Raw genomic sequence first — 24,815 nt, 5'->3', positions numbered from 1 at the left:
ATGGAGGGCTCACTCCTGCCTGTCTCTCTGGGACTCTTTGTTCTCCTGCTGCTGAAGATGTCAGGCTTGCAGAAAGCTGTTGATGAGGAAGGAATCGAGGGAAAGATTGCTGTTAGGTATCAGTTGCCTTGTTCCAAAAAGGCTGGGGGAGGGGGGGGCTGTGGTTTCTAGGCTCTTTGAGCCAGGTTTATGAGCTCTAGTAAACTGATGAAGTCACCTGGTTGTTTGGGTTGTATTGGTAGGTATAATTTGGGCTGTGACACCCAAATGGTGAAGCCAAAAGTAGCCTTTAATACTGGTCACCTTTGGGTGCCAGAGCTGTGATTCAAAGCCACAGAACACAAGATGGAAGGGCCTGAATGCCAATGCCATTTTTAAATATCAACCTGAACTCAGCTCCTCTGAGGTGGAGGTTACAGCATCTCTCCTGGGGAAGCTGAGTTCTGCTGGTGACTGTTTGTCACCCAGCACCCCTCTGATGACAGGCAGGGTGCCAGCTCAGACTCCCCCCTGAAGTGCCCTGCTGCAGAAAACTGGGATTTATACATCTCCAAATTTCCTTTTGCACCAGGAAAGCAGACTTGCACTGCTTTGGCATAGCACTGACATTTGCTTGCTATTTCAATCCCTTTTCACAAAGCTTTTCTAGGCATGCTGAGCAACAGGAGGGCAGAGGCAGCTGCTGTTCACTTACTTACACAGTCGGCACAAACAGGAAAAAGATTCAGCATCAGCACCACTGCACCTGCAGGACGCACCTACCTAACCCAGATAAACAACCCTGAGCAAGTCCAATCCAAACAGGAAAAATGATGGGGTTGGATCTTATCTGCCCTATTATATCCCCAGCACAGGTGGAAAACCCCCAGGCTCTGGCCCTCTCCCAGCTGAACCCCTAAGCATTCTGTTTCCCCCCTGCTAACACGGTTCCTCTCCTGAGCAACTCCATGGACTATGTCTTTGCATAACAAAGCTATTCTGTCTCATTTGTGACATACCTTCATGTTTTGTAAACTGAGGTTACAGGAAGAAAAGCCTCAGACCTGTAATCTGGGAGGAGAAAGGGACAGCAATCATAATCAGTAAAACTGGAGAAGACAATTAACAAAGGTAGATTTGCATTGTTCCTTCTAACTGGAATTCCTAATGGAATTTTAAAAAAGACAGCAATGGCATGGGTCCTATCACAGGAACTGGGACTATCCTCTTTGGTTTTTTCCTCACAAATTCAAAGGAGTTGTGGCAAGAGAGGGAGATGTTCATGCTACACATTTATGCCTCTGAAACTGAGCTGTTTAGGTCATCCACATCTAGCCAAGACATGCAAGTATTGTTCGTGTCCCCATTGCTGAGCATGGGATAGGTTGAAGGTGCTGTGATAGTGACCCTTGGTCTGTTGGTTAATATTTCATTGCATGAACTGGTTAGTGTGCTCTCTTCACTGTCAATGAGCAAGGAAAATTAAATTATAGCACTTAGAAATTGCCTTAGGAGTGACAAAGCCAGTGAAAGTGGTTTGGGCATCTTAGGCAATATAAGCAGGAGGGTGGATATAGAGTTTCTGTGCTTAGGATAGCCATCAATGAATGCCCTTATAGTTCACGTGCTAGTTAGCACTTAATCACCAAGGAGAACAAAAAAGATTCAATCAACTGTGTGTGGCACAAATAACCAAGTCTCCTCCCATGTTCTGGTGAAAAAAAGATGGGGTTTATGAGTGTGTTTCTGCCTGGGCAGAGTCTTCACTGCAGCATCCTTTCTCCCTCACGCTCAGCAGAAAGCTATCTGACCTTCACATCAGTGATGGGAACACAATTGTGCAGTGACATCTGAACTCGGTGATAAGCAATTCTTGTTCTGCACAGGAAAAGTTAACTGGGCTTTTAATAGTTAGTCCTCTGTAATGTGGCTGGTGGGGCTGCTTTCCTTTGGGGATATTTGTAGGAGTAAGGATTTAAAATACTGATTTTGAAATAGGAAATGACATTAAGAAGCCAGTGTTTCAAGAGCCCTTCCCTTAATGATAGACCCAACATAAAGTAGGGAAAAGTAGCATAATGGGCCCAAAAGCAGGTGAAATAATTTATATCACTTCATATAAAACTATGAGAAGTGTAATTTTTAATGCCTCCTAGCAGAGCAGGCATATCTACCCCATCACAGCAGCATGGGTGCTCCTGAGAGGGGCCCTGGGGAAGCTTTAGGTGACTAAAAGGGTCTTTCACTCTGGATTTATTAGTAGGAGGGGTATTATTTGAGGGTTTCTCACTTCTCCTTTAGCAGCAGCCTGTCCTTTTGCATGCGGTACTCAGAGACTTTTTCCCTATCCTTGCTCTCAGCCAGGGTCTGCTTGAGCTGTTGGAGGTCTCCTATAAACACCTATAGAAGGAATCAAATGTCACCTGTGGTGCTTCCCAGCAGTTGGGAAGTGGGCTGTGCAGCCTGGTGCAGGGCTGGTGGGGTGCAGTGTAGTAAGTACAGTGACCTCCAGGATGATGGCTGCTGCACATGAGCTATGCTTTAACCCATGAGCAGTGATCATGTGTTTCTCCATGCTTCTATTTTAAATCAGAAAGTGTGATAAAAATGTGATTTAAAATGTTCTGTGAGGGACCCTGATTAAAAAAGTTAATTGCATTTGCTGTCTGTTCCACTGATCGCCCTTCACTTTTTTCTCTCTTCCCAAAGGCTTTGAGTAGCCAAAGATCTCTTGTACAAAACTTTTGCATGTTCCTACATGGTTACAATTCTGACACCACAAGTAGAAAAGAGCAGCATTGCTCTGAGGCTCTCACACCAGCCAGTACAAAATGGGTTAGCAAAAACCAACACACAGACATGGGATGATCCAGATAAGCAGCATCTTGCAACTAAGAACAAATAAGTAACTGCATTTTTCTATTTGTACGTGATCACATCTTCTCTGTGTGTCAGTGGGGAGATGCTTGGTCATTTCAAGCCTGGTAGCAAAGCATGTGGTGTATGGTACAGCAAATTGCGCGTGACCTGTTTCGCTCTGGGTCAGATCAGATGTTTCCTTCAACCACAGAGCCACATTTACCTAACGCATTCAGCAGCAGCTAAAGTATATCAATGAAAAGTAAAGTGTTAATCAATACAGTTCTGGGCTCAACCATGCTGCCAGCGCAGGCGTGAAACAGAGTGGGAGAGGGGTGAAAACCACTGTCTGTCTCCTGCATCATCCCGAATTTCCAAACCCAGTGAGGGGAAACATGCTCCACCCACCCCAAAAAAACCTCCAGCAACAAGGCCGTGCCACCCTGTCCTCTCCAGCATCTCTCTGATGGTTGATGTAACCAGTCTCATATGTGCATTAGTGGGTTTGGGGAGTGCTGTCCAAAGGAGATGCCACTGGGAAAAGCTGAGGAGCCCGTCTGGTCTGTACCATGCTTTGCTTTTGATAACCCCCTGACTCTTGGGTGTGCTTCGTCCTCACCATGCCTGCTCTCTCCACTCCCTGGCTCCCGGCTGAGAGATGGCCACGTGACCGGCATGCGTGCTCCGGCGTCGGCCTTGCGCACCCAACATCACCAGCCTCGGCACCTTCACAGCCTTTCCTCAGCCGTCTGACCTTATCTAGCCAAACAAAGGCCAAAAAATGAGCATTTGAGAGACCAACCAAATTGGCAGGTATGAAACTTGTCTTGAACTGAGAAAAAACAGCAAAAATAAAAGAAAAACAGAGAGTTGAAAGCAACAGGGAACATGACACTTGGTTGACTTTGCCGTGAGCTCTTTCCACCACCATAAAACCATATGGCAGACTTTGCAACTCTCTAACTGGTCTGTTTTTTCTGTTCCTTATCTCTCTTCCATTTCCTGTGTCTTTTTTTGCATGACCTATAACTAAAAAGCTGACTTCTCGCTGTGTATGCAGTTGAATGTGTGGCTCTTCTGCTGGTGAGTAGCTGATGTTCTTGTAGAGGCATGAGTTAGCATCAGTGGTAGCTGCCTGACTTCTAGTCTGGTTGTTCTTAAATGCCCTATGTGATGTTTTTCCCTTTTATACTATTTCTTCTTCCTTTTTCACTTTTTTTGCTCTCGCTGAGACACTTTCTGTTGAGCCATCTTCCAAGAGAACTAAAAAAGATGGAAAAAGTAAAAAGCACAAAAACACTAAACAAAATAACAAAACCTGGCAAAGGTCACGGCAAGGTCATTTCCAAAATTATGTCACTTTAATGTCTGCTTCCAACTCTAAATTAATTCAAGGATCTATCAGTCCTTGGTTAATGTATCTAACCAGTTGTATGCCACACACACACAAGACAGATAGCGAAAAAACATGTTTAAGTAGTTAATGAAAACATTGTAGAAAATCTGCATGAACTATACCAACATATAAATCTGATCAAAGGGCAAAAATAACTCCCCATCCACGCATGGTGCATGATGATTTCTATGAGCTGGGATCCTGTAAATTATATACTATGATGTAAAATCAGAACAGCTCTGTATAGTCAAATGCCCTTAAGTTACTAACTGTAAGTCAAATGTTATAGGGATTGCATCTGTGTATGTATATGTTGAACTGTATGTATGCATCAAGTTATGTATATCGTAGCTTTTCCTTTTTTTTTTCCTCCTTAATTTAGTTGTTTCAGATTTCCCTACATGTTTAACATCCCCGAGTCGCTATCTTTGGCCTGATATGATCTCTCCTTTCTATTGCAGAACCGGATGCATGAATCACTGAAGCTTTTTGACAGCATCTGCAACAACAAATGGTTCACAGACACATCTATCATCCTCTTTCTAAACAAGAAGGACATATTTGAGGAGAAAATTAAGAAATCTCCACTGACTATCTGCTTTCCTGAGTATACAGGTAATGAGAAAGGTGGCTGTACAGGAGTGCATAGCAAAGGGATTGTGGAGCGTTTCCCATCCAGACTGATACTGTTGTGTATCACAGCCTAAAGATGCATAGCTAGAGCTCCCATTTGCTTCACTGCAAGTTTTATTTCAATAAATGCCAATGGATCACTCCTACCATGTTTAGCGGTCTACTGAAAGCATGATGATGATTCAAACCCAAGTTCTTTGCTGCCAAAAGGTCACTGTCACTAAGCAGGGTGTTTGATCTTTGGATCCCTCTGTGGTTCCCGGCCACTGGAACCTGCTGCCAGGCACCAAAGGGCTGCAGGATCAGCCCTCCCAAAATTCAGACAGTGGGTTAAACAGCTTGGTTGCTTCAGTTAAAGCTGTACATTTTTATCAGGTTAGTTTAGGAGGTCCCCAGTTTCACTCTCAGGCTTGCTGACATCAAGCATCTTGACACAGAAACACAGTTAAATGCAGATAGAAAACAAGACACTTGATTCTCTTGTGCATTGGCCACCAATGCCTCTGCCCACAGGGCAGGTAGTGAATAGCCACAGCAGGCCATGGCCTAAGCTTGGCTGGGGAGAAGGAGGCCTCATGCTTGGAGATCAGAACAGACGCTCTGCAACACAGGAGTGTGCGAGAAGCCCTTGCTTCTGCTGGCTGCCTGGCCTCTGACCTGCTAATGATAAGAATACATCATCCATGCAAAGGCTGCAGCTGCATCTTGCCAGCTTCCACAAACCCTCATTATGATTCTGAGACAGCATAAAAATAAGCTTTTATTGTCATGAATTATTTAAGCTCACCAGAGACATCCAAATGAATCAAGCTGACAGAGAAGCAGATCTCTTTGTCAGGAAATGAAGTTGTGAACTGGGAGTACTAAGAGCGTCATGCTTCTGGGCAAGCCAACAAATTATTAACCAGAGATTCCTACCTCTGTGCATTTGATTTTTCATTGTGAATAGGCAAAAGCAATCTATCACTGCTGCTTTGGGCTGAATGGTCTATGGCAATGGAGCTGGATGACTCCATCTGAGTTCAGAAGAACACCTGCAGGCTTCCTCTCTGGGGAAAGCTTGGGTGTTTGTCACTACCACCACATTTCAGCCATCTACTCACCTGCTTGGTCCAGACAGAACCAACATGGTCCTAATGTGTTTGTCTAAAAAGATCTAATAATGGAAATTTCACAGTCTTTACAGTTGAAAGCTCACAATAATGCCAAACCCAAATTTTTCTGGTTGCAAATCAGGTAAGACCTTTTTGGATGGCTTGTAGAGAAGCTAATCACCATCCTCTTTCTAGCAGCACTTCTGTATATCAGAAGGTTATTATGCCGTCTTCCTTTTTCCTTTTTCTCCATAAAGAAAACCTGCAACTTTCACTCCTTCCTGATCGCATTTTGTGGACCTGGCTTTGTGGATCATTAACTGAAGTCTCCCAGTAACCCCACTCTGAAATAATATTCTTACATATCCCTGATAGCAGAGAGTAGAACAAGAAGGAATGTTGTTTTAGATATCTTTTCCTTCTCAAGCTATCCTAGCCCAAGAGAGCTGTTCAGTGCGGAAGGCAGACCCTCATATGCACATAGCTAAGCTCTCAGCTGACTACACAAAAGAAAACAAATACAGCTTGTTTCTGGAGCACTTCAGCTCCAAGTGAACCAAACCAGTCCTCCCAAATCTCAGAGTACCCCAAAGATGCTTGAATTCCTTTGAGGTGCTGTTCTGGAAGCTGGGAGTTATCACAATGCCGGGGACCCTCCACAGATCTCTTGTCTCTCGTGCCATCAGAGAGGGATGGAAGTCTAAAGTCCTTCCACGGATCCAACTGGGATCTAAATCATAGGTGAAGAATATCTCACCCCCAGGCATTCAGCAATGCTGTTAAGCTCAGACTTTAGACCCAAGCACACGCTTAAGCTTACTCATCCCTGCTTTGCTGACCACAGCTCAAGAGTGAAACAATTGTGGCCTTGTGAAAAAGTAGCATTATTAGAAAGTTGCCCTGGAGTTAAAAATAATTATTTGATGAAAGCCTATAAATCAAATGAGCGGACCTTCTACATCACAAGTAGGTTCCACAAAATGCTTTTAATGAAATGATGCTTCTGATGTCAATTAGTTCTGCTGACAGAGAATTATTAGAAGACTGCATCCACAAATTTACTTGCTGCATGCTGGAGCACTCTTTCCATCCCCTTAATTCACTCATGCATTTAACTAATCCACAATATATAAGGAAGCAGCAGAAGAATCCAGGGTGCGTTTTAAACCAAGATGTCATTAGTGATTCCCTGCTCTCACAGAAGGAATCTAGCATCTAAATACTCCTACCTTTTGAACAACTAACTTACATTTCATCAAACACCCTCCTGGCTGTGCACAGCATGTGGAGCTGTTACCAAAGTTTTTACACAGGTCTTCATGCAAGAAACTCCTCCCAGAAAACATTTTGCTTCTCTTACTTCAGGGATATTCTCAAGTCTCATGGTCTTCATAAGCTTGTGTCTTCAACTAGTAGCACATGTACATGTAAGTACAAGGGATTTCCCACTTTCTGCCTTCAACTACAGCAAATATCAAACCAAAGTGCTGTGGTTTAAGCCCAGCTGATAACTCAGAACCACGCAGCCACTCGCTCACTCCCCCCTTTCTTCCTCCCCCCTCTGCTCCCAGAGGAATGGGGAGGAGAATCGAAAGAATGTAAATCCCATGGATTGAGATAAGAACAGTCCAGTAACTAAGGTATAATACAAGACTACTACTACTACCACCAATAATAATAATGATAAGGGAAATAACAAGGGGAGAGAACAACTAAAAGGGAAAAGGAAAAGAAAACAATAAACACAAATGATACAGAATACAATTGCTCACCACCTGACGAATGATACCCAACCTGACCTGAGCAGCAATCTGGATCTTCCGGGTAACTCCCCCAGTTTATATACCCGGCAGGACATGCTGTGGTATGGAATAAATGCCCCTTTGGCTAGTTTGGGTCAGGTGTCCTGTCTCTGCTTCATCCTGGCTTCCCGTGCCCCTCCTCACTGGCAGAGCATGAGAATGAAAAGTGCTTGATCAGAGTAAACATCACTTAGCAACAAGTAAAAACATCAGTGGTGTGTAATCAGCACTGTTCTCAGGCTGAAAGTTGAAAACACAGCACTCCACCAGCTACTAAGAAGGAGAAAAATAACTGTTACAGCTAAACTCAGGACAGTATCCACCACTTAGTCCATGCCATTCACATCATGCTTAGCTCACATTTTTAAAAAATATACCATCGCTTTTTGATTGGGCTGGGCCAGCCCTATTGACAGATCCCCTAGTGTTGACCAACCACATGGCTTTTCCTAAATGTGCATCCTAATGTTTGAAAGTCCCACCACCCATTGCTCTCAGTGTAGTTTTTAACAGTCCGTTGTACCGTTCGATTTTCCCCAGAGGCTGGTTCATGATAGGGGATGTGATATACCCACTCAATGCCCTGCTCTTTAGCCCAAGCGTCTATAAGGTTGTTCCGGAAATGAGTCCCATTGTCTGACTTAATTTTTTCTGGCATGCAGTGGTGCCACAAGACTTGTTTCTCAAGGCCCAGGATAGTGTGATATAATTAATTTTCCAGGCTTCCCCATATTTGTATTTCAGCCATTGCCCACCATACCAGAGAGGCTTTAACTGCTTGGCTTACTTAATTGCAGCATGTTTCACATTCGTCAATAACCTGGGCAATAGTGACCACTGTTAAGTCCACCTCTCGATCACGAGCCCATCTGTATGTTGCATCTCTGCCCAGATGGCCTGAAGTGTCATGCGCCCACCAGGCCAAAAATAGTTCACCCTTATGCTGCTAATCAAAATCCATCTGAGCCACTTCAATCTTAGCAGCTTTATCCACTTGCTGGTCGTTCTGGTGTTCCTCAACGGCCCAACTCTTGGGTACATGAGAATCTATGTTGTGTACCTTCACCAGCAGGTTCTACACCCGGGCAGCGATATCTTGCCACAGTGCAGCAGCCCAGATGGGTTTATCTCTGCATTGCCAGTTGCTCTGATTCCATTGCTGTAACCACCCCTACAGGGCATTTGCCACCATCCATGAGTCAGTATAAAGTACTGGCCATATGGGGCTATTAATGGGTGCACAGGTCCTGCTCATCACTCCTTGGCTCTCCAGTCTACGGATCAGCTTATGGATGGGAATCAGGGCATCTTGGTTGGCACAATATTGCCGCCGGGGCACTTTTGTGGTCGCGATTGGCACTTGTTGTTCTTCAAGCTTCAGCACCCCCTCAACAGAAGGATCCTCTGAGAGACCAGGCAAGGTGGACAGCTGCTTCATTTCCTCCATCTCTGAGGCAGCTATACCAAAAGCCCATCGGTACCCTTTTGGGTCTTTGAAGTACCCTCTCCTGTGATAGTCTATGCCATGGATGCATGGAGCGTCTGGACCAGTCACAATAGGGTGCTTTTGTTACTCCTTCCCAGTTAGGCTGATTTCAGCCTCCAGTACAGTCAACTCTTAGGATCCTCCTGTCAATCCAGAAATACAAGTGGGTTCTACCCCCTGATAGCTTGATGGCATCAGGTTACACTGTGCAACTGTAGTGGAGTGAGTGAGCGGCTGCATGGTTCTGAGTTACCGGCTGGGCTTAAATCACAATACCAAGTAAGCTTCTCTCTGGCAGATAACATTTCCCATCAGTAAAGCATCATATAGGGCAGGGGATCCAAGAGCATTAGCAGTGTTAACACTGTGGAGCCTTCCAGGGCTGCTGGAAGGCTGCACTCCAGGCCAGCCAGAGTGAATGGTCTATCAGACCAAAGCAGGTACCTGAGTGGAGCACTGTGTTTGAACAGTGTCAAGGCTGGCCAGATGAGAAATTATATGCTCTTTAGTATGACTGCTCTTCAGCTTTTTTAACACAAAACCTGATGGTTAATAAGGTTTGGCACAGTCATCACTATACATCAAAACAAGAAACTCCTCATGGTGTGATTTTAGGCACAGCTCTAGCAGACCACACTGCAATCCTAATTCCTCGAAAAGGCACATTTTACATTAGCTTGTGTGTCATTTCTTTTGAGAAAACCCCACTTTGCCCTGTAACAGAGGCTGGATCTTTTCATGTCCTTTTCCCTTAATGCCTCAGGGAAAAGAGGGCACGGTTACCAACACTGCCCTCAATTCATGGATGTTTTAGCTCTTCTTTTCCATCAAAAGCTGAAACTTTAATAACAATGTCTAAAAAAGAAAAAACGCTAAGCCTTTTCACCAGGTCAATCACTTGCTGCATTCCTGGAAGGTTTCTTCTCTTTTTTGTCATCATGATGTGGAATTTCTGCTGGTTTTTCCATCACTGACTGCTTAACACTCAGTTCCCTCATCTGTTTCATCTCTATAGACTATAAACAGCAATCCATAATAAAAGTACACCTGAGCTGGCAGTTGGAGAGCATCTCCTCCCTTGCAGCAATCCTGGCTGAATCCCTGAGATGGAGATTTGGTGGCTGAATTGCAGCAGCCCCGTATGAGCTCCTCATATCCCTACAATGGGGTGTTTCCAGGCACCCTACAGATTTAGGGTCATGGGATTGCTTTAACCAGCTCTTTTTCCTTGGCTCTCTTATAGGCCCAAACTCTTTCACAGAGGCAGTGGCTTACATCCAGGCTCAGTATGAGAGCAAGAACAAGTCCCCTAACAAGGAGATCTACACACACATCACCTGTGCCACCAACACCAACAACATCCAGTTTGTCTTCGATGCCATCACAGATGTCATCATTGCCAACAATCTGCGGGGCTGTGGACTCTACTAAAGCACCCTCCTCCTTCCCTTCTTCCCTTGCACCCACCAGGAGCACCCTCTGGTCCTGCGGACAGATCCTCTCTCTTTCTCCTTTTTCCTCCTCAGAGGATGATGAGGAAGAAGTCCAGAAATCCCTCCTTCCACCCCAGAAAACTTTGCAGCAAGTTCAACTTTCCCCAGCCCCGTTTTACTTTGATTTGGTTTAGTTTTGGTTCATTCCCTTATTGCCTTGCTCTACTCCTTCCCAATTCACAGTGCTGTAGAGGGAGCTAACGCATTGCCCACAAAGTGCATTTCAACTGCCAAAAGCAAAAAATATGTTAAAAATGTTAAAATATGTCTAGTGGTTTCAGTAACCCATTTCTGAGGAGCTTTGGTGGATGCCACAGAGCTGCTGGGCTGAGCAGGGCAGTGGCAGCTGGGCTTGGACTCCCAGAGCATAGGCAGCAAGGATGCTCCAGGGGACCCTGAGCACAAAGATGCCAGCTGGGGACCCAGGGACCTTTCCCAGAGCACCTCCCAGCCTAAGTGATTCCAGCATAACCGATGTTCCTGCAGACGTGCAGCATCTCTTTCTTGGTTTTGGAAAGAAGTTGCAGAAGGGAGATGAGGCAGGTTGAGGCAGCAGGGAGAGCAGGAAGAGAAGGGAGCTGGAAGAGAGTCCCTGTCAGATTGGACTCTGCCAGGACACTGTTTGTGGGACATCTGTGACATCTGTGACAAAACCCCAGCCAGGGAGACGAGCAGGAGCACCCTGGGGCTCAGGGGTGGCCTGCAGAGGAAAATAAAGTGGCTCTTACCCTGTAACCAGCTCACAGCCAGCATGGTTGGCAGCTGTGTCAGTAACACCCTAAATAGTATTAAGTGATAAAACTATCTTTAGTGTTGTACAGTGAGGGCCTGCTGCTGCTCTGCTGGACACTAACAGCAATAACACTAGGTCTCTGCCTCCCCTTCTCAGCACAACTGAGTACAGCCTTTCTCTTCACCATCTCAGCCTTAAAATACCTCTGGTGACATCAGCTCCCACAGAGAGCTGGCCAGCCAGCAAAACCAGGAGCCCCTCTGTTCCTGAGGCCACATCCCACCTGCATGACTTGTTTTCCCAGGTCCCAGCTCCATTTAGTGCCAGCACACTGCTGTACCAACATAAACTAAAGGAACACTGAACACAAAGCCCACACGTGTCCTCACAGAAATACCGCCAACTAAATCTCAGGAGTTTTGTATGAGAATTAGCTTCTTGCCTTCAGCTTTCCTGGCTGGCCAGCCAGCCTGTCCCTCAACAGAGGGGAGACCCTCCTCAGTAGGTGTGATTTTGTTTTACAGGATGCTACAAGTATTAATGAGAACAGTCTATACTGTAATGTACATTGAAATGTGGTGATTTTAGTCTATTGTGGCATGAGCCCAGTGCTTGCCTGCAAGGGAACAGGATTTGTTCTCAGGCCAGGAATGCAACCCCAGGAGGTCAGGATGGGACACAGAAGGTCTCCTTTTGCCAAAACATTCCCTTGCGCCCAGTGGCTGCTTGACAAGGCACAGGGTTCAGCTACGGGTGACAGACATCACCCACAGGGCATTTTGCAGTTGATGTTGTAAAAGGGACCAACCCTGCACTCTTAGCCTGTGCAGTGTGTCTGAGCATTTTGTGGCCAAAAAAGCTCCTGGAGCCAGGGAGAGTTGTTGAGTTCCTGGGAACAAGGCTGACTGTTTGTCAAGTCGATTAGAGAACCTTAGTACTACTGTTTGTGTCTTTGTCATGGGCCAGGTTTGTCTTCAAGGCTGACATCAAAAACTCCACCACCATTTCCAAGGAGAATAAAACATTCATTACAATCTGATGCCAGAGGCATCAAGATCAATGGAGATGGTGCTACTAAGCATCATCCTGAACCACCCATACCAACCACACACTTGCATCCCCAACACACACAAGAAAGTAGAGATGTGGCCTGGGTGGCACAAAAGAGCAGACCAGGGTCTTGCTTCCACCACCCTGGAAGAAAAAGCAGACAGAAGCACTCTCCCCAAGCACCCCAAGACTTGAGTGTCCATTATAATTTCTGAGCTCCTTCAATAACACAAGATAACTGATGCTGGCAGATAAAGGTACATGACCTATATAAGACATTACACTGAGAAGGTGATTATGGAAACGGACTACTCACAAGACGAAACCAGCAGCCTGTGAGATCCTTATTTGTGCTGCAAAAGCTAGCTAGCAAACATGAACAAGTGTGAGCCTTAAACATTGATGTGTTAATAAGAAGAGGAGGACCAAAGCCTCTCAGCTGGCACCATGCAGGGAGAGGGAAGGGAGTTGGACTGGAGATCAGGCAAAAACATCTCCATCTTTCAGAAAGGGCAGCCGGGTTCTCCATGGGCAGGCATGGGAAAGAGAGACATCTAGGGAGGAGGGCTGGGAGCCAGCCCGACACTCACTACCCCAGCCCCTCTCCCACCCAGTGTCTTAGAAAATAATGTTGAGACCAAATCCTGACTGTCCTGTAGCATAGACAAGTGGCTTGAGGACTAAACCCCCTGTTCCAGGTGGGGAGAATAGATGATAGCAAGTAACAACATGATTTTGAAGCATTGCCTGAGTCTCACCATCTTTGCCGATGCTGAAGCAACCTGGTGGCACTCAAATAGGATCATTTAAAGACCAACCATTGCTCCATTAAATAGCCCAGTCCCTAATTTAACATCTTCAGTCCTACCTCCCCACCTCCCTTTACCCCCTTCAGCTCAACAAGGGAGAAGTGACTATCACCCTGCCTCTGGGCTCCCCACTCCCCACCACATTTCTTACCAAAGGATCACCAGAGGCTGCCACTGTTTTCCTTTTGCTGAAACATTTTTCCTGCATGTTCGATAGCCCAGTATTAACATTAGTATTATGTTATTAGTAGTAGCATTATGTTATTATTATTAACATTAACATACAGTATTAACTGTAATTTTGTATGAAGAGTGACTGTCCATGGGTTTAATAGAGCATTAGTTACTGTAATAATTTATTGGCTGTCTGTAATGTATTTATTAGTTACAAAACCTTAATAAAGTGCCAGCTCTTTTCTAGTGTGAGTGGTTTTATTGTGTCTCCCTTCAGTGTGTTCAGCGTCTCAAGCCTGTTATTTACCCTATATCTGCTCTGTGCACACACACACACGTCAGTTGTCTGCCACAGCCTCATTTGCCTGGAAATTAAGAATTTGAAAAGGATATGACCAAAAGATATTTAATTTTATGTATTTGGTTGATTTTTTCCCCTTTGTTTTTTAAGTAAAACATCTTTACCATGGTTTCTCTTTGTTCCTTGGCTTCCTGAAATTACCCTTCCCCTCCTTGCAGCCCCTTGCCCCATGTACCTGCATCAGACCATCCATGATTTCCCATTATTTTGGGGCATGAAGTAGAAGCAAAGAACTTGAAGAAATCAAGAGAAAAATGTCAAGAAACCTCAGCAAAGGAAAACTAACTATGATTCCTGTTGGCTTAACCAATTTCCAATGGTGTAACTTCAGCTGGACCCATCCTGCAGATCAGAATTAAAGGCTAGCCCTGAGAAAAACTGATAGCTAAGAGGAAAAGGATTTCCTCTTTTTAAATTCATAGAGGACATTTTTATAAGTTGCCTCCAGGATACTATCCTGCCCTGACCTTCTACACTGGAAACTTCCTTTTCAAGTCACCAGGGTTATTTTCCCTGCACTGGGGATTTTCATTTCCCTAGGCACATGCTGCTCCTCCAACACCATCAGTCCCTTATTTAAATATACAATGTGGGATGAACAAGGAAAAAAAACCCAGCACAACACCAAAACCAAACAAAAAAAAAAACCAAAAACCAACCAACCAACCAAAAAAAAAAAACCACACAGAAAAAAAAAAACACTAGGATACCTCCCATGAAAAATCTCAAGACCCAGCATTTTTGCAACAGCCACAGGTCAAGAAGAGCCACGTTGTCCTGTGGCAGTTTGTTTTCTCCCTGATCAAGGCTTTTTATTTCTTTATTTTTAAAAGATAGAGATAAAACAAAGTCCTTAAGCTTTGGGAAGTGGCTGCTTAACATCCCTCGCTGCTCTTTGTCAAGGAACCACCAGTGTAATCTCAAAGCCTTTCAAGATGAAATCAGACATCTGCTAAATTTTGCATGCAAAAGCTACAGTTGAAGTGTAGCTAATAAAATGACTCACTAATAAAACATTCATGGAAAATTCCAAAATGTGTAATTGGGTCATCATTTCCTTAGGAAACATGTGTGTTTTCCCAAATCATTGGCAAATCCAAGCCCCCCCCCCCCTTTGATGCACCTCAAAAAAGGGGCTGGGGGGGGGGTGGTGTTTGCTGCAGGTGGGTTTCCCACTGGCTGCTGGGCACCCTTGTTGCCCTCTGCTCCATGCAAGGGACCCCAAGAAGGGTTGTGGAGAGGAGCATAGTGGATTCAGCACCTTCAGACTTCACTAAACCCTGGTTCTGCACCGGAAGCTTTGCATGTTCGAGTAGTGAACTAGGTGGATATGTGCAATAGAGGTGGTACACAGACTGCCTGAAATGGCTCATGATGTTCTCCCTGGAGCAGCAGGGAATGGCTTCCTGTTTATTTTAAGAACAAGTTAATGATGGAGAAAATTTGAGAGCTCCTAGAGAGCTGTACCTGTCCTGTCCAGCAGCACCTCCACACTGGCAGTGGGTGCATGTGTCTGCAGAGAGCCCCCACAGCAGCTTGAGTGAAGCATGAAAATACTTGATGAGGCCCTGCAACAGCTGATTCACCACAGGACAACCTCTCCTCCTCCTCTTGTCCTTCTGTCCATTCTCCACTTCTTTCCAGTAACAACTTCTGTAGCATGGGGGGAAAAGGCTTTTGTCCACGTGTGAAATGCCAATTTCTTAAAAATACAATTTTTAAAGATTTGCCTCTATGCTCCTACTAAAACTCTTCCATGCTGAACATCCCCCTGGAGCAGCTCACAGTGGTTTCTTAGCAGCCACCTAGCCACCTAGCCACCACTGTGGTACTTTCAAAGAGGGGCTGAAGATGTTTCCAGGGGCAGAAGGGGGCCAGCTGGGACAGGTCCTGCCCCATCCTCTGGGCAACCCCTCAGCACCAGTCTCACCACCATGGCACTACTTGGCACAAGCTCCCTTCCAGTCAGGTCCATAGGACCACAAGGTGGCCAGAACTCCCTCTCATCCCAGTCCCCATCCTGGCTGCTGGCTGTCCAGCCTTTCTTTTGGCTCTGCAAGTGATGCTTCAGGGGTGCCCAGCCCCTGCAGACATAGGCTTCTTCCACATTCCAGTGAGGGAGCTGATGAGCAAGGGACTTTTCTTCTGCTCTTCCTTGAAATTTCAGGTGTCAGTTCTGCTTGAGCAGCCCCACAGGGATCAACCCCAACCTCCACACCTGCCTTGTCCTCCAGCCCAAGAGGACAGCAGTACCCTGTTTCCTCCACCTTTGTAACCATCTCACACTTATCACTGTCTTATTTCACAGATTTTCTTTGCTTTCTAACCATTTCATTTCAGAAAGATGTTATCTTCTCCTCTAACTCTCTCTTTGTCTTTCTCTCCCCTCTCTTCCCTCCATGCTCCCCATTGCAGAACCGCATGCATGAATCTCTCATGCTCTTCGACTCCATCTGTAACAACAAATTCTTCATTGATACCTCCATCATTCTCTTCCTCAACAAGAAAGACCTATTTTCTGAGAAGATCAAGAAATCACCTCTGACCATCTGCTTCCCCGAATACACAGGTATGTGCCAGGGCTGGCACAGCCCAGTGTGATCCCACCACCGTGCCACCGGGGCTGGGGGCTACAACTCAACTCAGAGGTGGGTACAGGGGCAGAGGGGACAGGACACCATTATGGAGGGCAAAAGCACTGCCCAACTTCAAGAGCTGCAGTGGGGCTCCAGCACCCCACTCATGGGGTGGAGTTGTGTCCTGCATTTGGTCAGTGCTTGTGGCAAAGGTGCACAACCAGCTGATGGGACAGAGGGTCAAGATGAGCTTTAAGGACCCTGGCCACAGGTAGCTGTAGAAAGATGAAGCCTTGGCAAGACCTGACTGCCCACCAATTAAGCCATCCTGTTTGCTGATGGCTCCTGAGGAGGTCCTGCTGGAGGAGCCAAGAGACATGGTCCTCCAAGCTGCATCCTCCCAGGAGTGCCTTTGTACAGGGCACAGCTGGGGAAGGAAAGAACCTTGTTACAGCAGATGTCTGAAACCACAAGAGAATCACACATTTTGAAGCAAAACTAATGTGGCTTGGGGAAAAGAACAAAACCCGAGAAAACGGGGTAAGAACAGATATTGCTTCCAAATTCTCCAAGGGGAAGGAAAAATCAGCTCAGATTCAGAGGCTCCAGCACCCCCTACAGATACTGAGGTGTCTCTGAACTACTTCACTCAGAGCACACCCTCTGCCTGGATGCCAGACCTGGGGGACAAGGGCGTCCCCAGCAGGACAGCCCCCATTCCCCTACAGCAGAAGTGCACCAGCATTTCCACCAGAGGTTTTGAGGTTTCTCCATCACAGAAGCAGCAGCACTTTTTTCCCCAGCCACCTGGCAGGACACCCCAAACTATCCCACACAAAATTGTACAGCACATCCCAGCTATCCTGGTGGCACCAGGCCACCACCCCCGTCCTTTGGCCACCTCCCACATCGGTGAGAAGGGGAAGTGGCAAGCTGGAAAAGAAAAATAAGTCTCCAGATAACAGCAGCCCTTCCAAAGGTGATTCCAGGGGTGTCATTCAGGCTTCATGGCTTCCCACAAGGAACTGGGCACAGCTGCTCTCACTGCCCTAAGCAGCTTAATACAACAATGCACATCTTCCAGCTCAAACATCTAGCCCCTCTCCAGCCTTACAGGAACAGACAACAGCAGCACATCCCCATGCAGCTCCTGCCCCCCACCCCACCCCAACCTCTCCCATTCCAATACCCAGGTGAGAGCACCCCCAACAGCACCCAGAGGGGCTCACCCCCGCTAAGGGGGCCCAGACACCAACCATAGGCAACGTTGGAGTGGCCACCAAGCCTCCCCCTGCCTGACAGGCTGGGAGGCCACCAGGACCCCCAGCCTTTCTCCCACATGCACTCCATTAAGATGCACTACAGGGACTTGCTGGCTATGCTGGGGCAGCAGTGATGCCAAAAGAGCATCCCTGGGGAACAACCCAGCCAGACATCACTGGAACTGCTGCCCTTCCCCAGGGAGAAAACAGGAAGCAGACAGAGAGGACAAAGCAGCCACAGCTGGGGAGGCAGGAATCCCAACGGATCCCAGGTGCTCTTAGATTTGGGGAAAAATAGGGGGAAATGGGGACAGATGGAGTGGAAAAGGGTAGTTGGGGAGGGGGGAGGAGAGAAATGGGGCAGGAAAAGGGGTAAATGGACCCTTCTGGGGGGTTGAAAAAAATGAAAATAAATAGGGTTTGCCTGGTTTTGTTAGAAATAAAGTACTTTGCAAGCAGCAAGGGGTTGGATGCATGGCCAGAGGGTGGTGATCCACGGCCCTGACCCCCCGCTACTCTGTCCCCCCACCTCTGCCTGCAGGTCCCAACACCTACGAGGATGCGGCTGCCTACATCCAAGCACAATTTGAAAGCAAAAACCGCTCCCCCAACAAGGAGATTTACTGCCATATGACGTGTGCCACAGACACAAACAACATCCAGGTGGTATTTGATGCTGTCACTGACATCATCATTGCTAACAACCTGCGGGGCTGTGGCTTGTACTGACACCCCCCCCCCCCTTCCCCAGTGCAAAGCGACTTCTAGGGTGGCGGCAGCCCCGGTGCCAGGAGAGAAAAGAAAATAAAGATTAATAATAATAACAATAACAAAAAACCCAATGCAACCACACACACACACATGCATGTGCGGGAAAAAAATAAGTGAAACAAAATGAAAACAACACAGATTGAATGAGAGAAAACCAAATTGTGATTGTGCGAGTTGGTAAATAAAAAGGCATAAGGAAAAATTATATATATACACATATACAGAGATATAAAATACACACCCACCTTTTTAGTTGGTCTAAGAGCCCCTCGCTGCATCCTGGGGGGAAGCCCTGGGGATGGAGGGGGCTCTGCCCAGCCCAACTCCCAGAGCTGTAGGGCAGAGGGACAGTGCTGGGATCACCCCCATGGCAAAAGCAGGGGGCTGTGCCAGTGCTCGTGTGCAGAGGGGGATGCTTCTTCTCCCAGCACCTATTTGACCATGGGGGTTTATTTTTTTGTTACTATTATAATTAATCATTGTGGGTTAGCTTTCTTATTTCATTATTATGATTAATTATTTCTCTTCCCAGCGCAGGGCTGCTCCCACCTGCCCCCAAGCCCCACTGGCACCCCCAGCCTCCAGAACCTAATATATACGTTTTTGTCTTTAAAAATGAGGGGAAAAACCTGAAAACTCCCCCCTGGCCAAATGTCAAAGGGAAACAACAGCAGCAACAAGGCCTGTTTCCAATCTTGCCATCCCAGCTCCCTTCCTGGGGTTTAGGGTTTTTTAGCATAGATTTTTTGGACTCCCCACCCCACTTTAGGGCAAAGCCCTCACTAGCCAGGGGCTGGTGGGTTTTTCCTCTCATTTTCCCTCCCTCCTGGTTTAACAATTCCCCACTGGTTCTGAAGGTTGGTACTCGAAAGCACAGCTCAGCCAGATCAGCCCCAGCAAGGCATTGGGGTGGGTCACATGGACATCAAGTTTATTTTAGCTTTTATTTTGTTGGGATTTTTTTTTCATTTAGGGTCTAGATACAATTTTTTTTTGTTGTTTTTTATTAATTTCTTACTCTTCCAGTGGATGCTCTTTTGTGCTGCCTTTTTCTCCCCCCCATCACCCCCATCCTCTCCCTTTTAGTGGATGGTGTTTTTTCTCTCTCATGTGGGGATGTTTGTGATCCAAAAAAAAGTAAAAAAAAAACCCATAAAGTAAAAAAAAAATAAATCTTAATAAGCAAACTTAAAAAAAAGGAAGAATGAAAATTATTTAAAACTTTTAAAAAACACACACAAAACCACAAAAAAATCATTGAAAACCCCCAAGAAACCCCAGAAAACAAATGTAGTGTTTACATTGAAGCCACCGTTTTCATGACCAACCCTTTGTCATTTCTACTTTGATTAGTAACCAGATGTCTTCACAGCTCTACTTTTATGACTTACCTTTGCTGAAGGAGAACAACCTCAGCTGTTCAGAAGAAAATTAATCCATAAAGAGGAAACTAAAAATAAAAGAATATGATAGATATATAAAGTGCTAGGTCTTTCTAAGCCTTTCATATTACCAATCAGTGAGGTTTCTGTGATATGTTACACACTGCCGATCTCTTTCTCTGACTAATGGAAAATTTCATGTGTAGCTCAATAAAGATAATGTTTGTCTGTACCCTGGGCTCTCCCTCTGCACCTCCGCCTGCTTCTTTCCTCCCCCTTCCCTTGGAAAAAAAAAAAAAAAAAAAGACTAAAACTCACAGTTTTGGGGATATTTGTGGCTGGTAGCATAGGCAGGAGGGTCTGAGCTGAGTTGGGTGGAAGGGGGAGCATAGAGCATAGAAGCCCTTACAGATGGTTCAAGTTGCTTCAGAGCAGCACCAGGAGCAAAAATCCCACCAAAAAAAAACCCTCCCCATGCAAGAAAATACTTTTATTCCTTTGGGACTGCAGAGGTATCCACCAGGGCAAGGTCTTTGGTTTGTGGCAACATCAGAAACATCCCCAGCATGTGAGTTTTTCCCCTTAAGATATAGAGAAGGGTTGTCCAAGAAAGATGAGATTTTTAGTTCCTGCTGCAGGAGAAATTTGGGGTTGGTTTGGGAGAATTTTTTTTCCCCACAATTTGGGGGATTTTTTTTTCCCCCACAGTCTGGGGTCTTCTTGCAGTTTGGGTTTGGTTTTCTGTCGTGGATACCTTTTCTTCACAGCTACCAAGATCTGCTTCCAAAGGCTGAAGGGTAATTTCTGTTTCACTATAGCTTTGTCAGTTTCCTCTTCCCTAACAAGTGATCCCAGCTGCTTGAGTTCCTTACCTTCTAGTTCAGCACCATTGTCGAGCATTGGAGCAATCAGGTGATGATTTGCTCCCCTGTAAGATGGCTGAAATGTTTTTGTATATTCTGCAGCTTGGTCAAGGTCTGGGATCAAGAAGTTACCTCTTCCTCTTCCTCTGATTCCTGTATTAATAACTCATTCAGATGTCATCCCCTGTACTACACGTATCGGGTCTTCATCTTTCTTCACTGTGTGAGCTGCTCTTCAGCTCGTTTGTTTTTCCCCTTGCTTATAGGGGCAACTGATATTGGCACAGATTGGTCCTTTGGTTTATCTGCAGTATCTATCATGGTGGTTGGAGCGGCTGCAGTGTTTTTCACTGAGGTTGGAGTGGCTGTGGTGGCTATCACTGGGGTTGGAGTGGGTGCAGTGTCTGTTGTCGGGGTTGTTGTAGCTGCTGTGCTTGGGGGTTGAGTAGCTGCATTGTCTGTTGCTTTGCCATAAGAATGAGAGACATATTTTCCCTGCTCCTTATAGAGCAGGGCTCTGTAGGTGTAGGCCAAGCCCCAGAACACTGCAGCAAGTTGTCCCTCTCTGGTATTGCCAGGATGACAGCACACCTCGTTTAAGTGTTTTACTAGCTTTTCCAGATTTTGCACTTATTCAGGGGTGAAGTTCCAAAGCACTGGAGGGACCCACTTGCCCATACTATCCCACACACCCTGCCACTCATAACTGTCCAAACTTGGGGAAAATCTCTCGGTGGTCCTCCTCTTAGATCATCATTTAACCTTAGACAAGACACAAGCCTAACCCTGCTTAACTTTTGAGATCAGATTAAATAAGGCATTCTCAAGGTGGTATGGCCGTGGATAAAACACATACGGTATTTGTAGCAACATGCTGATTCCCAGCAAAAGCAGCAGGCAGGTTTCAAGCTGTTGTGGTTTAAGCCCAGCCATAACTCAGAACCATGCAGCCGCTCTCTCACTTCCCCCCTTCCTCCCCCCCGCTCCCAGAGGGATGGGGAGGTGAATCAAAGGAATGTAACTCCCACGGGTTGACATAAGAACAGTCCAGTAACTAAGGGATGACACAAAACCACTACTGCTACCACCAATAATTATAATGATAAGACAAATAACAAGGGAAGAGAATACAATCGCTCACCACCCACCAACTGATACACAGCCCGACCCGAGCAGTGATCTAACCCTTCCAGGTAACTGCCCCCAGTTTTTATACTGGGCATGATGTGCTGTGGTATGGAATACCCCACTGGCTAGTTTGGGTCAGGTGTCCTGTCTCTGCTTACTCCCAGCTTCCCCTCCTCCCTGGCAGAGCATGAGACTAAGAAAGTCCTCGGTCAGAGTAAACATCACTGAGCAGCAACTAAAAACATCAGTGTTATCAGTGCTATTCCCAGGCTGAAAGTCAAAATCACAGCACTGCACCAGCGACTAAGAAAGAGAAAAAATGACTGCTACTGCTGAACCCAGGACACAAGGGTATCCAAAGGACATCCAAAACCTTTAGATTTCTCAAATGCTACTGTAAATAACCCAGTGGGAGAGTGGAAGGTGTTAGGGAATGTCTCCTTTATAGGTTGACCCCCCCCCCAAAAAAAAAAGCTAAAAAATTCCGTTATATGCCTCTCAAAGTATAGAGGTGATTACCATGCTGAGAATGCATGCCAGAACAGTTTCATGATCAATGAATCGATTGTATTACAAATCATTACTATAAAGTACTGCAAAACAAGAACCTTAGCCCAGGTCCCACAGCTGATAAACACTAAAACAGCAAATACTAGCTGTAAGGTACGACACTGAAACTCTGAGACCAAGCACAACAATTCTGAGAGCAAATAAATCAGCCTTGCGACGTGTGACTATTAATCTGAAATAATGAATACTTATCACAAACACAATTAGACACACTCTGGTCAGATCTGTCATTATCTCAACCCTTCGAGCCCCATGTTGGGCACTACAAAGGACTGTCGTGGTTTAGGCCCAGCCGGTAACTCAGAACCATGCTGCTTGCTCACTCCCCACCCCCACTTCTACGTCCCCCTGCTCCCGGAGGGATGGGAAGGAGAATTAAAAGAATGTAATCTCATGGGTTGAGATAAGAACAGACCAGTAACTAAGGTATAACAGAACTACTGCTGCTACCACCAATAATATTAATGATAAGGGAAATAACAAGGGGAGAGAATATAAAACTAAAAGGGGAAAGGGAAAAAAAAAAAAACAACAAACACAAGTGATGCACAATACAATTGCTCACCGCCTGCCAAACAATACCCAGCCTGACGTGAGCAGCGACCTGCCCTTCTGAGTAACTCCCCTCTATTTATATACTGTGCATGACATGCTGTGGTATGGAATACACCTTTGGCTAGTTTGGGTCAGGTGTCCTGTCTGCTTCCTCCCAGCTTCTTGTGCCCTTCCTCACTGGCAGAGCTTGAGACTGAAAAGTCCTTGATCGGAGTAAGCATTACTTAGCAACAACTATAACACTGGTGTGTTACAGTGCTGTTCTCAGACTAGAGCTGAAACACAGCACTGCACCAGCTACTAGGAAGGAGAAAAATAACTGTTACAGCTGAACCCAGGACATTTTTTCTGCGTTTCCCACCATTGTGGGTCCCTCAGCTCCTGTGCACACCAGCATGAAGCCCATGACTGGAGACCCAGCTGCCCCATGGACATCCTCTCCCAACACTTCCAAATCCCAGGGTGAAGAATCCGTAGGGAAGGCTACCCAGTAGCCAGGACCTTCCAGCCCAGCTTTGCAGTGGGTCCCCCATCAAACGTCACCCACTGAAAGTGAGGCTGGTTAGAAAAGATGCTGCAACATGCAGCAGCATTTCCTGCCTATCCAGGTTTCTCCAGGCTTCTGCTGCTCAAAGATATACAGAAGTAGCTCATGTTGGCACTGGGGAAATCAGTCAGGCCTCTCCTTAGATGACCTCCCTTTCCAGGGAAGCAGGAGGATTGGGCTGCTTTGCACAAACCAGCCTCTTACCCCCAGGGATTCTTCATTAGGGACTGTAGTGACAGGACAAGGGGGAATGGGTTTAAACTTAAACAGGGGAAGTTCAGGTTAGATATAAGGAAGAAGTTCCTTACTGTGAGGGTGATGAGGCACTGGAATGGGTTGCCCAAGGATGTTGTGAATGCTCCATCCCTGCCAGTGTTCAAGGCCAGGTTGGACAGAGTCTTGGGTGACATAGTTTAGTGGGTGGTGTCCCTGCCCATGGCATTGGGATTGGAACTAGATGATCTTAAGGTCCTTTCCAACCCTAACTATTCTATGAATCACCACCGAGTCACCATCCAGGCCCACACTTCAAGCTGGAAAGCCCCATTGCATCTGATACCATGAGTCTCAGGTAATTGGGAAAGTTCCTACATGATGTGTCCAACCATAGGTGAAGACTCAGATTTGGCTACGAGATGGTCCTCCATTTATACCCTTGTTATCCATGCCAAGAGCGTTGGCCAGATGCCCCGGTGTGGCCAAGCATGAAGATCATAGAACAGCTACACACCTACATGTTCCTGCCTCATTCTGACAAATAGTCTAGATGAAGATAAACATATATACTCTACCAAATACACTTTGACAAAAAACATACTTTGTTATGTCTCTCAGTCATGAGAGGGAATCAACTCTCAGCTAGGTTCCCATCCATTACACCCGTCTCCACTTGGACATTAAGCCATTGACTCTGTGTGCAGCCATCCAGCCAAAACTTTATCCACAAGGTGGTACATCCATCAAATTGATGTATTTCCAATTTAGAGACAAGGATGTCGTGTGGGACAGTGTTGAACACTTTGCAGAAGTCCAGGTAGATGACATCAACTGCTCTACCCCTGTCCATCACTTCCGTAGCCCCATCATAGAAGGCCACCAAATTGGTCAGGCAGGATTTGCCATGTTGGCTGTCACCAACCACTTTGTTGTTTTTCATGTGCCTTAGCATGGTTTCTAGGAGAATCTGCTCCATGATCCTGCCAGGCACAGAGGTAAGACTGACTGGTCTGTAGCTTCTTGGGTCTTCCATTTTCCCCTTCTTGAAAAGGGGGGTTATATTACTCTTTTTCCAG

The 24,815-nt window shown here is 46.0% G+C and overlaps 1 protein-coding gene across 2 annotated transcripts in view; it reads left to right on the top strand.

Annotated features, from left to right (window-relative positions):
* Positions 1 to 20,092, top strand: part of LOC130596280 (guanine nucleotide-binding protein G(o) subunit alpha-like) — a 44,803-nt gene extending 24,711 nt beyond the window's left edge. Inside the window, exons 4-5 of one of the 2 annotated variants that reach the window (XM_057403733.1) lie at positions 16,285 to 16,438; positions 18,249 to 20,092. In XM_057403733.1, coding sequence (XP_057259716.1) covers positions 16,285 to 16,438; positions 18,249 to 18,436 — 342 coding nt within the window. In that variant the 3' untranslated portion in view covers positions 18,437 to 20,092. Of the gene's footprint in view, positions 1 to 4,695; positions 4,850 to 10,492; positions 10,980 to 16,284; positions 16,439 to 18,248 lie in introns of those variants that run through there. The other variant, XM_057403734.1, reaches the window with a different exon arrangement.
* The last annotated feature ends 4,723 nt before the right edge of the window (positions 20,093 to 24,815 follow it).

This window comes from Pezoporus wallicus, unplaced genomic scaffold, assembly GCF_028554395.1.
Source record: "Pezoporus wallicus isolate ANWC-B61680 ecotype Strahan unplaced genomic scaffold, APGP_CSIRO_Pwel_v1 contig_13497, whole genome shotgun sequence".
NCBI classification, from domain to species: domain Eukaryota; kingdom Metazoa; phylum Chordata; class Aves; order Psittaciformes; family Psittacidae; genus Pezoporus; species Pezoporus wallicus.
The sequence above is the reverse complement of the archived record's forward strand: the minus strand, read 5'-3'. Positions and strand labels throughout refer to the sequence as shown.